The sequence below is a fragment of the Mauremys mutica genome, chromosome 9 (genome assembly GCF_020497125.1).
Source record: "Mauremys mutica isolate MM-2020 ecotype Southern chromosome 9, ASM2049712v1, whole genome shotgun sequence".
In the NCBI taxonomy this organism is placed as follows: Eukaryota; Metazoa; Chordata; order Testudines; family Geoemydidae; genus Mauremys; species Mauremys mutica.
This window is the reverse complement of record NC_059080.1, coordinates 98,579,696-98,594,363: the sequence shown is the minus strand read 5'-3', so window position 1 is coordinate 98,594,363 and position 14,668 is coordinate 98,579,696. Positions and strand designations below refer to the sequence as shown.

At 41.4% G+C, this 14,668-nt stretch overlaps 1 protein-coding gene across 4 annotated transcripts in view; it reads left to right on the top strand.

Annotated features, from left to right (window-relative positions):
* Window positions 1-14,668, top strand: part of DIS3L2 (DIS3 like 3'-5' exoribonuclease 2) — a 257,856-nt gene that overhangs the window by 133,455 nt on the left and 109,733 nt on the right. For all 4 annotated transcript variants that reach the window (XM_045030053.1, XM_045030051.1, XM_045030050.1 and 1 more), the window contains one exon: window positions 192-271. In XM_045030053.1, the coding sequence (XP_044885988.1) occupies window positions 192-271 (80 nt within the window). The remainder of the gene's footprint in view (window positions 1-191; window positions 272-14,668) is intronic.

Sequence of the window (14,668 nt, the reverse complement as noted above, 5' to 3'; positions counted from 1 at the left end):
TTCATGTCAGAAGGTTGCTTCTGAGGGGACGGTGGATCTCTGCAGGTTGGGGAAGCAGTGAGATTGGAAGATGTGATATGTTTCAACGGCCTTGTTTCTGAAAACTTCACCGTTGGCTGGGCTTTTCAGGTGGGCTGTGTGTCTGGGTGCAAAACAAAACCAGATGTTAAGTTCCCTTTTTTCGTTGATAGGAAAGAATGCATCTTCACCATTGATCCATCAACTGCCAGGGACCTTGATGATGCCTTGTCCTGCAAACAACTTCCTGATGGTATGACATGTATCTTACAAAATACTCTCCCAGTGTTTATTTTTAGCATTTGGCACACACATTCATGTTTAATTTTCCATGCAAACCTGTTCTTCTTAAATGTGAGTAGAGTATGAAACAAGTTTTATTTTCTTCTTTTAATTGCCGTCTTTCTGAAACCTCTTAAAGCAGAACTCTTTAAACTGTATTCTTAACTCTTGGCATCAGTATATGCGGAACCAGCATGACTGTCATAATAAGAGTCGTAACTTCATCTGAGTTGTATCTGTCTTCTTCAGTCTTTGTGGGAGTTATATCTACTGGGCTAACAGACCTCATTTGGGTTTTAAGTTTTAGTAGAACTGCATGATCTGGGATACGCTGTACCTGGATAAAAGAACATGATACCTTTCTGAAGGTCCTTGTTGGCTGAAATTCCCTCTTGGTATTTACTGCGGGAAAACTCGTAATACTTGCATGAGCAGTTTGTACCTCTTGAACTTGTATTTCGTGCTTGCTATTTGCCTTTTAAGTTTTCTGTTTTGCCTAGTCTCGACTTGAAACTATTATACAATAGAACCTCAGGGTTGCAAACACCAGAGTTACTAACTGACCAGTCAACCACATGCTTCATTTGTACACAAGAAGTGTACAGAAGTACACAATCAGGCACCAGCAGAGATGGGAAGAAAAAAGAAAAGAAAAGTAAATACAGTACAGTACTATGTTAAACGTAAACTTCTAAAAAAAATAAAGGGAAAGCAGCATTTTTCTTCTGCACAGTAAAGTTTGATAGCTGTATTAAGTCACTGTTCAGGTGTAAACATTTGAAAGAATAGCCATCATGTCTCGTTCAGAGTTACAAACGTTTCAGAGTTATGTACAACCTCCATTCCCGAGGTGTTCGTAACGCTGAGGTTCTATGTACAGTAAACCTGCAGGACAAAACATGCCATGTGCCAAATCCTGAAGATTTGACTTTTAGAACTTCCCATTTGAATACCTGCACTGCTAAACAAGTAGTGGATGGATTTGAGAGAGCTCTGTTTAATTCAGAAAAGCTTCCATAGTGCATTTGATTTAGAAATATGGCATGATGATCACATTCATGCTAATGCAGATAATAAAGTCTATATATTGTTTCTTTGAGATCAGCTGATGTGATTATACTGTGATGCTTCACAGTAATGAGGAAGGTTAGAGACATGATTCCAAAAAAAGTTGTTGGTAGATGTCTCCCACAAAGGTGTTTTGTTTTTGAGTAACACAGCCCATAAATTCTCATGTCATTCAGACCCAGGTACAGTATAGTATAACAGGGCAATAAAACAGAGATACAAGATCACAGATGAAAGGAAATGCAGGCTAGTAAAATTATTTCTAATTATATTGTATGCTAGCAGTTCTGAAACAAAGTTAAATAACAATATTGTCTTACTACCAGTCTGCACAAAACACAAGCAGATTTTTTTAAATAGTCTTGAAAAAGTCCAGACTCTCTTCTATCAGAGGGGTAGCCACGTTAGTCTGGATCTGTAAAAAGCAACAGAGAGTCCTGTGGCACCTTTAAGACTAACAGATGTTTTGGAGCATAAGCTTCTGTGGGTGAATACCCACCTCGTCAGACGCATGTAATGGAAATTTCCAGAGGCAGGTATAAATATGCAGGCAAGAATCAGTCTGGATTCTCTTCTGTTAATGCTATTGCATTGTTGCCTTTTGAACCATCTGTAAATTTATTGTGAAACTGCAAATTTCAGCGCATTCAGAACTAAAATGTGAAACTCTGGGCACTTTTGCATTGAGCTTGTATTGATCAGATTTGTAAGGATTTTAAAAGCAACTGCACCATTGAGCCATTCAATGTAATAGCTCCTGGTTTATGTCTGCATATTTCCCTCATCCATAAAATGTTCAGGAGAAGGCATTTAAGGTGAATATCTACCTAGACTGGAATTTCTTCTTCCCAGCAAAAGCCCACAGATCCATTCCAATGGGTCTTGTACCTGCTTGCTGCTCCTTGGAGACAGATACATGACCTGTCAGTCACGTCAAGCTGGGAGTGCCCCCCCCCCCACTATTGAGGATGGATACAGAACTGGTTAAAGGGGAGACTACAATGGGTTATACTGAGGACGGTTACTAATGGAGTCTTGGAACCAATTTTATTTAGATAGCTTCGCTTCCAGTGCGGCAAGGCTGGGCTGGGCTGGGCTGGGCTGGGGCACTGCAGCTGGCTAAGCATGAAACGGATGGGACCAGGAGAGTGGTGTTTACAGCCCAAGGTCTATGAGTAGAGTAGGGGGGTGGGTCCCCTAGCCATCACTGGACCTATTTGCATCCAGAATTCAGTGAAATTACTGATGTCTTACTCCAGATGAAGAGAACAATAGGTCACGGCTTCAGTTATGCTCTGTCTTCCATGGCCAAAAGCATGATTGTGTCTTTCGGTTCACAATGTTCTCCAGTACAATAATATTTTAAAAAAATCAGAAATGAGGCAAGTGGCCTCATATTGTCCAAGAAGGTCCCAGTTCTTGTATTCAATTCAGGTGGCCACCACTGCTCAGTGCTGCCTCCTGTGCAAGAGGAATCCACTCTCAAGGACCAAAATTCTGCACATAAACCCAGAGAAATTAAATCTAGCTACGTGATATTTGAGAGGTACCTATTAAATTAGGGGATTTGGGTGTGTTCATAACACACCTGTATTCCACAGGTGGCATCTTCGAGGACCCAGTCTATAGGTAAGGCCTAGTGCTAAATCATTATCATGGGTATTTGCAGTCAAGGCAAAGGCAAACAACATATATGTACACACACACACTCTTATTGTTACTGAAGGTCTCACAGTAAAGTCTTAATATGAGCCTAAATCAGACTCTAAAATCCAAGTGGTAGCTATTTCCAGCTCTCCAGAGGCAGCAAGCAGGAGCCAGATTGTCCTCTGATCCAGACAGAAGCTTTCTAAGAGCTGCCTCGCTTTTCAACTGTACGTCAACGAGAGCTCCACTTTGGGAGCGAACTCTTGTACAGAGTGCCCAGATGAAGCACCCCTTTGATTCCTTGTCAGGAGTGCCTTGAGAATTTCTCTCTTTAAGGGATGTCGTCCTGGTTGCAAGTACTTGGGCAAGTATCTTTTTCAGTTGTGCAAGTCTTATCTGGGAACAGCAGAACTGCCTCTCGCATGAGGGCAAAGTTTTGCTAAGAGTTAACGCAGCCTTTGTTCCAAAAATAAACCCAGTGATAAGAAATTATTATTTTTTTCATCTTTTTTTGTCCATATGTGAAAAAATTTAAAAACACACCTGGCACGTTCTTGATCCCAGAAGAGTTCTAAGAATCACTATTGAATGCAGTACCCAATTCAGAAAACCTCTCTGGTGGTCTGCATCACCCATCATAAATAATAAAGAAAAGAAAAAAACACTTGCCAAGGCTTTAGTTATTGGTGCTTTCTAAGGCTAGAAGCCTTCTCTCCCCTTGAACATTTTGTGTTAATTTATTCAGAGCCATGAAAGCTTCCTGGCCTGAAGGACCTTATGCAATGTACAAAGAGAGATAGAGGCTTGTAAGTTTCACAACTGAAACCTGCCGACTTCACTAGTTCCTGTCATTGGAGGGAGACTTCTGTGTACTATGCTCACTCAGTAATTCATATATATGATTCATCTATTTCTGCAGGAGAGCCCACAGATCCATTACAATGGGAGATGCCCTCAGGGGAGGAGACAAGCAATGAATGAGGAGATAGATGCGGTAGTTTTTTGTAAATACATATTTGCTGCAGAATCTCTTGGCAAAATTAGGCAGCAGTTGGGAGCTTTGCTAGAATGTATGTCAGGAAATGCACTAGTTCAATTCTGGAACCATCTTATCTTGGAAGCTGCCTTTGATTAACTGTCATGCTCCTCATTAATGATACCAAGAAACATTGAGGTAAACATACTGTTCACTTCGATATATGTCTATTTTTAAAACAATCTGCCCCAATAGTTCTAAAGCTGTTACACAAATAATTTTATTTCCATACTGTACTTCGTTTAGATGGTCAGCAACACTTACAGAGTAGGAGACAAATCTGAATTGCAGTTAGAGCTCTGTGAATGATGTATAAAACATTCAGTGAATAACTGAGTTCTTAAACAAATTCATTTTCTTTGTAGTCTCTTTGATGCTTTCTGCACATAGTCTAGTGAATGAGATTACTGGCAGCCAGCAAGGTGTATCAGAACAATTAAGTTCAAGCAAATATTGCAGAATGTTCATGGAAAGCAAATTTTGAACTTACAATCATGAAAATTTTCACCAGAAAAGCGAACCCAAGAATGAGTCTCATCCAGTCATGGAACAGAAGCATACCATGTGACTAGTATGACCAGTAAAACTGCTCAAATTTCAAATATTCGCTGTACTGTTTGTGGGAATTATTTGTAGACATTATCTGGCAGATTTCCAATAACGTTTCACAGTTGGGTCAATTGTACATGTTTGTTGGCTACTTGCTAGAGGAAACGGAGTTGATATTTGACAAATTTAAAGGCAAACAATTTCCTGCTCAGACTGTGGTAGGAAATAATTAGCTGAAGAGTATCAGTATATTTTAGGGTATGCTGCTAGTAGGTTGTCTGTTCTCTATGTGCATTTTGTGACTCCAATTTTGAAGTGATATTGTTAACCATGTTTACAGAGTTGCTGTTTAACATCCCTACTAGAATCCACTAAATCACATTACCCACGTTGTTTTACACGGTGATTGAAAACCACCTCAGATCCAGTGGAACTTTTTCCCCTCCCCTCAGCCCCATGTTATTTTACAAAATCTAGTTGCTTTTATTACTGAGAGAAAAATTCCTTAACTTAAGGTTGAATCAGAGCAGAATGTATCTCAACCTATTATCACCATGGTTCCCTCTTGGTCTTCTCCCCATGACATTGGTGGGCTGTATTTTGGAGCAGGGTGTCCCACACAGACACATTCACCAGATCTCCTGGGTTTTATCGTTGTAACCTTTCCAAAGTCTGTCCATCCCTTTCCATCCTCTCTGCTAAACTCTTTCCCAGGTCTGTCATCTCATCCCTTGACTTCCTCCTCTTTAGCCTTCCTGACACCAAAGCCTCCCATCTAGTCCCTGCCAGACTCACACGTGTAATTGCAGCCATACTTACCCCTCCATAACCCCCCTTCCCTGGCTCACAATGGCCTCTCCAATCAAGCTAGTGTCACTTGTACTTGCCTTCACTGCCCTCCATATCTTCTTAGGCCTGATCTACACTGTGGGGGGAGATTGATCTAAGTTACGCAACTTCAGCTACGTGACTAACTTCACTGCGGTGAGTCAACTGCTGCCACTCCCCTGTCAACTCTGCCCGCGCCTCTCGCCGAGTTGGAGTACAGGAGTCGACGGGAGAGTGCTCGGGGATCGATTTATCACGTCTAGACTAGACATGATAAATCGATCCCTGCTGGATTGATCGCTGCCCGCCGATTCGGCCGGTAGTGAAGACATACCCTTAGTCTCCCTTCTCCTGTCTTCTTTTGCCTCCCTTCATGCTGCTTTTTTGGATGACCCATTCCTCATCCCCACTTCTGTGATGTCTTTTATCTTCTCCTCTATTCCTGGAATGCCATTCTTCCTTATCAACTGTAGTGACTTATGGGTTGAATAAATCATTTAAAACCCCTTGTAACCCTCAGTACATGTTCACTAACATCTGAAGTGGTCAGACGTTCATCTTGTCTTTCAGTCCTTGTTGTTTTGCCTGCAACCTGCACTGCAAACTCTTTGGGGCAGGAGCTTAGTTTTCATTTTGTAAAGTGTCTTGGCACTTCTGTACTGCATTATAAGACATAAATAATAATACTCTGGTCACCCTTTTATCCAGCTTTGTCCCTCCTAGCTACTTGGTAGCTTTTGCTTAAATCATCCCTGAGCTGGCAATACAATAATAGAGCTTTCAACTACTCCATTTGGATCCAGCAGCAATCCATGCAGCAACCTTCTTAGAGTAATGTGCTTAGAATAAACACTATAATACTGAATGGTGTTGGAACAAAAGTTATATTCTTTAAGTGTGGCACTTTCTTTCTTCCTTTGAGGAAAGGTGTTTAAGAGAAACAGATACCTGATGTTGATTTGAGAGAAAATGATGGAAACCACACATCAGTATGTGAGTCTAATGCAAAAGGACCATAAATTGCAACTTACGTAGGAAAAGGTTTTTGCAGGAGTCAAATATGAATGAAAAAAAAAAGACATGTAATCAGTGGGATTCTGGGGAACAGGCAAGCAGTTTTTCCTAGGGTATCTGATGTGATTAGTTAACACAACTCAATGTTACCAGTTGATTAACCCAGTGGTTTCTTGTTTGGGAACTGAACTATGTTATTTCACTGGGAAAGTGAAAGAGACATGTTACAATGATTAGAAACAGGTACATTTCCCTGGGTTTCCATCAAGTGCTTGTGGTTACAAATTCTTTGCAATATGCAGTGTATATTCCGGTCTGTCGCAAACACAGATGGCTACTGTATGTGTTCCCATGTAATACTAGATAGATTGCACTACTCATAGTGTATCTTACACTTTTGTTGTTTTAAATGAAAATGTTGGTTGTTCCTACGTTAGCAGGCATCACCTTTAATTTTTCAAGGCTAGAGTGGAATGGGATCATGGAGAGCTAGATCGTGTCACCCTTCAAATCATGTAAGGTACTGTTTAGTATGAATAAGGGTATTGCAACCTGGCCTCAAATAAATGGTGGTTCAAGAGAAAATGTACTGTTCCCAATACAGTAGAACCTCAAAGTTATGAACACCTCAGGAATAGAGGTTGTATGTAATGCTGAAACGTTTGTAACTCTGAACAAAACGTGATGGTGGTTCTTTCAGAAGTTTACAACTGAACATTGACTTACTACAGCTTTGAAACTTTACTGTGCAGAAGAAAAAAGCAGCTTTTAACTATCTTAATTTAAATGAAACAGACACAGAAACAGTTTCCTTACCTTGTCAAGTCTTTTTTAAACTTCCCCTTTATTGTTTTAGCAGTTTACGTTTAACACAGGCTTCCCCTCGGCCCCCTCCAGTTTCTGCTGCTGCCTGATTTTGTACTTCTGGTTCCAAATGAGGTGTGTGGTTGACCGGTCAGTTTGTAACTCTGAGGTTCTGCTGTACCTGGATAGTTTTGTACCGGAATGGAAGCTAATAGAGAATGGAACCGTGACCTGTTTTGGGGTAGCAGTTGTTAGACTCTAACTATAATCTTATTTCTTGCATTTATTTAAAAGCAAGTTTTCATGAAGATTAAATGAAAGCTTAAATTTTTGAATATGTGCACAATTCACTACATGAAATCCTTCTGTAGATATAAATTGCATGACAACTTTGAATGGTGCCTTGGCTATTTTAAAAAGGACTCTGCTTCTATTCCCGAAAGCTTAAAATTCAAATATGGGCAATTTGAATTAGCGGGCATGCACACAATACTTGAATTTGTTATGCAAGCAGCAGCATAGATATTTAATAATGGTCATTTGGTTTGTTCTTGCCATGAGAATGAGCTCTCCAATCAAAGTTACAACTCGGACCTGGGTACATAACTTAATAAATTCAGGGCCTGGGACAGTTCCCAAAGATTTAGGGGTACATGTACCAGTGGATCTTATTATCCATTTATGGGCATGAGGTAAAACATTAAATCCTCAGGAAAATACCAAAAAACAAGTGTTGAAGTCAATGCAGTTCAGGAGTCTGGTAATTGGATAAAGGGCTTTGGAGTACTTTTCATATACTACCTTTTGGAGACATCCTACCTGGGATTTCCATTCTTTGCAAAAGGCCTTGAAGGTCAGATGCCTGAAGTGTCCATGAAGAAAAACTTCAACCCATAGGCAGTGCACAGGAAAATCTAGTGGAAACTGGGCTTTGTCAATGAATAGATCGGACTCTGAAGACCCCATCTAAAGAGTAAACATAAGAGTACGAATGGAGCTGAAAATAAACTCCCATACAATTAATCTCACTCCTGAATTCTGTTCGTTCTGTCCAAATACCAAAGATTCTGTCATAAAAAATATTCATCGCAAATACCCAGTTAGCTGGAGATTTGATTTAGTTTTTAATTTGCCAACTCTTAGGACTTTAAGATTTCAGTTATAGTGGAGGGGGAAAAATCCCCTTACAGTATAATTCAGTACAGTACCTCTTGGTCATTACTTGGAAAGTGTAAACACTAGTTCAGAAGGAAGCTTTTAGGAAGGGTATAAATATAAAGTTGGATGACAGGAAGATACGAAGGGCAGAAGAAGAAATACAGGGAAAGCGCAGTGGCTCCCGCCTATCCTAAAAGAAGCTGAAATGTCAAGGCTGCTTGAAGGAAACACCTTCTCCATGTTTGGCTGTTACTGAATCGCAAGCTCTGTTTGAAGGCCAAGGTGCATGCCGCCTGGGCAACGAGACTGTGTTCAGTGTAGACATCACAAAAGGGACCCACCTAGTAGAAAAGAAACCTTGGTCCCTCCTCCCTTCAGACCTTCATTTCAGGAACAGGGCGACCTCTTACACCCAAAATGATTGTCATTTATCTTGAAGGCTGTTGGGTGCCACTTCCCATCTCTCTATAGTCAATGAATGAGAATTTCCTGATAAAATAAGCTTCTTGATACTACTCTGATAGCAGTAAAACAGTTTGTGGTCTGAATGCCAGAAATGTGTCCCTTTTCCCTTCACCACATTGGCTGTGAGCCTTGCTGTTAAGAAAAGTCTTGTTACAACCAATCTGTTTCCTGTGGCAACTTTCAGCTACTAGCAAGGAGCTCCTTCTGAGATGCAAATGTGTTCTCACAGAAGCACAATCACTGCCTCACTGACCTGCTTAACAACTTGTCTTAATGGGAGGTTTATCTGAGTGTGTCTCCAGCTGCCATTTGTTGGGGAAAAGATCTGGAACAAAGATTCACTTTGGGCCCAAGTCAGAAATATTTGCCCAGACCTTCTATCTCTGGTGCTCCATGCCTGGTTGATTCTGTGTTCAACAGAGAAACCAACAGTGTTTTTTCCCTATTTCTAGTCCTTTGCGCACTATTTTTTTTTTGTCCATTGATCTTTTGAATAAAAAGCCAGTCTAACTGATAGTGCTACTTAAGAGAACTTGCTGTTTATGCAATATCCAAAAGTTGCTAGGCAGTTTTGCACACATGGTGGGAATAGGTTGACCAGATAGCAAGTGTGAAAAATTGGGACAGGGTGGAGGGTAACAGGCACCTATATAAGAAAAAGCCCCGAATATCGGGACTGTCCCTATAGAATTGGAACATCTGGTCACCCTAGGTGGGAAAACAGGACCCTGCCTCAAAGAGCTTCCTATCTAAACAGGTGACATCACAGAAATGGGAGAGTGCTTTCCTTCGCCCGCAGCAATTTCCACCCGGGCCTCGTCCATCTTTCTGCTTGCAGTGTGTACACAGGTGTTGCCAGAGCAGACCAGAGACAGGGTCAGCTAGTCTGATATCCTGCCTCCACGGCCGATCAGGATTCGATGCTTCAAAGAAATAAGATGCTCTCTTTTCCCACCACCATGGTGTGCCTGCCTGACCAATTGTGCAGTTCTCTCGTTCATCCTGATGCTCAGCACGAATAAACTTGTGTCTTGCTTTCATGTTTCCCTTTTACTTCTTGCTCAGTGATATAAATAAAGCTCAGTTTCTTAAGTGGGGTACTTGATCTCTGGGATACTTCTCTGCTTTGCCCCCTAGCCTGCAATTAAACATTTACTTCAGACATACAGTACTAAGTTCTGTCCTTGTAAATATTTGGTATGTTCCTCCCGAGGGCGTTTCCCCTCTCTGAAAATGTCAAACTTAATTTTCCAACAGGAACTCTTACACAAAGGAGTTCGTACGTGCCTCACCTGAATGATCAAGATCACCAGCCGGGCAACTTCTTGCCAATTCTGTTCTAATTTATATTGACACTTTCTAGTTGGAATTCAGTTGGTAACCTTTCATAAAAGCATGAAGCCAACAAGCAGGCCGCGCTCTCTGTTTGAATACTATCTGCTAGAGTATAAATGGTTATGCACATACAGGATTTGGATGGTTGGGTCTCCCTGCTTATGTCTGCCATCCCAATGGGAGACATGGTTCTGTGGTCTTCACTGGGGATATCCAGAGCCTGAGTCACCCACAGGTCTACTGCTATTGCGTGAAACTTGGCATAGGCTCTTAGGAATCTAAGTCTCATGTGCAAAGTCAGTGGGGCTTAGGGTTCCTAAACCACTTAGGTGCTTGTGAAAATGTTACCATCTTGAGAGCAGCAGTACCTATTGTCATAAACTGGTTTAGAAGCAACCAATGCCCTAGTGACCACAGAAATAGGCTCCTGAAATGCTGTGCTTGCCTGTCTCAGGAATGTGACATGGTATCACAGGAAGCTGGTTCAAAATTCATCAGCAAGACTTGTCACAGGAGCTGAAAGTTCAGAGGACATCCCCCGTGGCTTCAAAGGTGTACACTGCTTTCCTGGTAAAGAATTGCACCTCGCGCACTCTCATGACTGGTGCTCATTGAGAGCTTTCCACTTGCCTCTCAGAACTTGCCCTTCAGAGCTGGGAAGTGTTGTGGAATTTGTTCTTAGCAGAGATTTTAAATGTCAAGTCTGCCCTTAGTATTTAAATCTAAACTTAAATGATTTGGCTTAGGATTTTGGCATATAAAACCAGGGCTCTCTAATGCATTGTTTGTAAAGTGCCAGGAGAAGCCTTGTTATGAAGGTGTACTACAAATTTAGTTTTTCAGTATAAAAGGTAGCTCTTAAACCCTATTATGGAATGGTTTTAGAACACTGGATGCTTAATTTATTAGCTGCTGTGGACAAAGACCGTATGTGGGTCTATGACAGACCCGCTTACAGCATTTAATTTACTAATAGATGGAGTTGGTCTCCTCCTCATAATTCTAAAACTATTTGAAGAACTGGTGATACATCCATGGAAATTCTGGAAAATATTCCACTTAGAAGCAGTTTAGCTCCAATCTCATATTTCTGCTTTTCGTCTTCACTTGTTCTTTATCGCTAAGGCCACGTCATGAGAACATCTACTTCTGTTTTTTCCCCTACCCGAAGCCAATCCTAATCCTGTTTGTAAAACTGCAGTCACTTCCGCAGTGCTTGCTTGATGTCAGAGGGCTCAATGACCTCAGGGTTAGAGCAGAAGGACTCTAAAATGCAAGTACTGTTGTCATGCAAATGATCTAAGAGGTAAATAGAAGAGAGGTGGGGCCGTGCTGCAGAACTACATGCTGGATTTGTGTGACCACACATGCTTTTTGTTGCTATGCTGTTACAAACGCCTTTATACCAGTACAGCTGTATCCACACTAAGGAACTGTTACTGCTTCAACTTGATCGGTTTCTAAACCGCTATAGTTAATGCGATACACAAACTGTGTGTAAATCAACCATTAGTCAACAATGCTGTGGATGCACAAATACAGCTCTCATTCTTCTAGCAATATTGAAGTAACCAGAGTAAAAAGGGGTATGAAAAATCCTTTTTATCACTGAAGTGAACATAGGTGAGTGTGAATGATCACAGTACACACAAGTACCAACTCTCTTGAATTATGAGGGGCTGTTTTCACACAGGCATTTTTCAGAGTAAAACAGCACTGCAAGAGCGAGCTACAAAGCAAGCAGGAGTTACAGTATTCACAGATTGGTGTTCGGTGCCCTCACTAATCACACTAGTGATATTAAAAAATTTTTAATTTATAGCTTATTTTTCTCCCTTTCTGTGCAATCCTCTTGGAACTTCCTGGTTCTCAGAAGAGATTCTTGAATGCATCGTTGCATGCCTCGCTCATGTCTTTGGCTGTCCTGATATGTTCTCACATATTTTCAGAAAACCGGGAAGTACAAAGACTTTCGAAGTGGGAGAAAACAACATTTTAAGATTACACGTCTTTCTTTGTTGGTTCCCTACCCATCCTTTGTTTGTCTTGTCTATTTAGATTTGTAAGCTCTTTGGGGCAGAGACCTACCTGCTTGTTGCTGGCTCATGATTGTATTGCGCATCTGGCAATATTTGTTTAAAGCCCCAGTTCTTGGATTTGTGTGACTAAGTGAGGTAAGTTTCTAGCCCCCATAGATGCAGAGAACAGTTTGAAAATGTGAACCCTGAAGGCTATGATGCCAGAAAACAAAAATAACCTAAAATTTGTAAAAATCTTTTATTTTTAAGTAAATCTCATGATTTTGGGGGTTTGATTCATGATTTTTGAATGTTTGAGGTTGGAAATATTGCTTTCTTTCACTATAGGTAGGTACAGTGCTTAGCAGATTTGGGATTCTGTCTCAGCTGAGGCCTCTTGATGCTACTGTAGTACAAATAATGAATAATTAGTGATCTTGTAGAATTGTTGAGAGAAACTCAAGTGCCTTGAAGACCTCAGAAAGGCTGTTACTGAAAGGAGAGGCCTCTTTATGGGGTGGGAAGCAGGAGAGTTGTACCTGTCATGGCAGGTGCTGGGGAGCCTTTCTAGTTCTGATCTACAGTAGGGAGGTTTGGAATGGAACCTCCTCTGAAGCTGACACCTGCTGAGAAGCTTGGTGGCACATGGCACCTCATCTGTATCTTTCCCATGTAGTGTTGCACACTATGTATGCATAGCCAGTTCTTGCCTCTTTTCAGAGTGTTCACTTTAGCAGACATTGCATACTTAAACTCTCTACCCCCCAGCTCTGTGGGTTCCAGAAGTGAAGATACAGGAGATCTTTTAGAAAGTAACTTTCATGATGACGATTGTGTGAAAATGCTAACTTAGCTTCACACTTACTCATCCACTAACCCAAAACATGGGACTGTTTTTATTGCCAAAAGTTTTTCTTCCAAGTTTTATGTCAAAGGAGCTGATAACAGGAGGGTTTAGTAGAGAGGAAAAATATTAATGACTGAAAATATGTGTAGCTGTACTTCACAGGGCTGGACCAGCATCATGTGCCATTAAAAGGTTTAGAGTTTCTTGGTAAACAAGGCAATAGATTCATGCCCAGTTGCAATGTGGTTTCAGAAACCAAAATGGCCACAGGGCATGCAAGTAAGATTTAAGTATTTTCCCCTCATGATTTTAAAATAAATGAAATAAAACACATCTTTTGTTTGAACAATAGCTTTGCATTCTGGGCTAGAAAAGTGACCTCAGCTGACAAATAAAAGCTGTTCTTTTTGTCTTTGAGCTTCAGAGCAGTCTAAATAACTTACTCTTTGGTGGGCAGTTTTTTACAACTACTTTTCTTCCACCATATCTTCCAAGCCAGGCACTTTAGTATATGAGTGTAATCCTTGTTTGCTCTTCTTTGGTGACCATATGCTACTGTGATGGTCTTGCTGCTGCCTAAAATAGGTAAATATGTCACCAGACCTAACGCCTTTTGTTGCATCCATTGTGTGAGGATTCCCTGAGGCAGGAACGTCGTGTAATAGTGTATATTAAAGTACCATGAATGCCACTGGTGCTAGAGAAGGTTAGTAGTAACGAGTCCCAGTCATTTCCCCACGACGCAGTGAACTCAGAGGGTATGTCTAGCTTCCCAGCATGGCTAGTGAGAGACGCGCTAGCACGCTAAAATTAGCAGTATGGCCACAGGTGGCCTGGATGGCGGCTTGTGCTGGGCACCCAATTACAATTCAGCCCAACCCCCAGGTATATACTCAAGCAGCTTGCCCGAGCCGTCCCCCCATGCCTCTGCGGTCACACCGCTATTCTTAGTGTGCTACCTTGAGCAGAGCTAGCGTGTGTCTGTCTGCTTGCACTTGGATACACCCTCCCAGGGGCTGGGTAGACATACCTTAAGTGCCATCACCCGATGCCATGTAACCAAATGGGTACTATTTTTACTGATACCAAGTCCTCCCAGCCCTACTACCTCTGTTTGTTTCATCCACCTGTTGCATCTTGTCCTCGTTCTAGAATGGGAGCTCCCTGTGACAGGGACTGTCTTTTACGTCTCTGTGCAGCACCTACCACAGTGAGACCCTAATTCCTGCTTGGGGCCCCTACGCTTCTGTAGTGCTAATAGTAAGCAAACATCAATTAGTCGTTTGTCTTTGTTTCAGCCATACTCTTGTATTACGTTTTCAGACGAACAGTAGCAGAAGTGTTTAAGTCCTCTTTTCTCCTGGTGGTGGAGGTAGGGTAGAAACCGGGAGGAAGTGTACAAATTCTAAGGAATTGTCATCTGCCACCTTATCTTCATGTTGTGTTTTGAGCTTCGTGGCCACGAAATGTTTGCTTTTTCCTATACAGTGCATGCCAAAAACCTGTGCAATGTTAACTTGCTTGGTCGCCTTCTCTGAATATGAATATACTACCAGGGTGTTGTCTTACTTGCCGTTCCCATAAATAGAAACTTCAGCT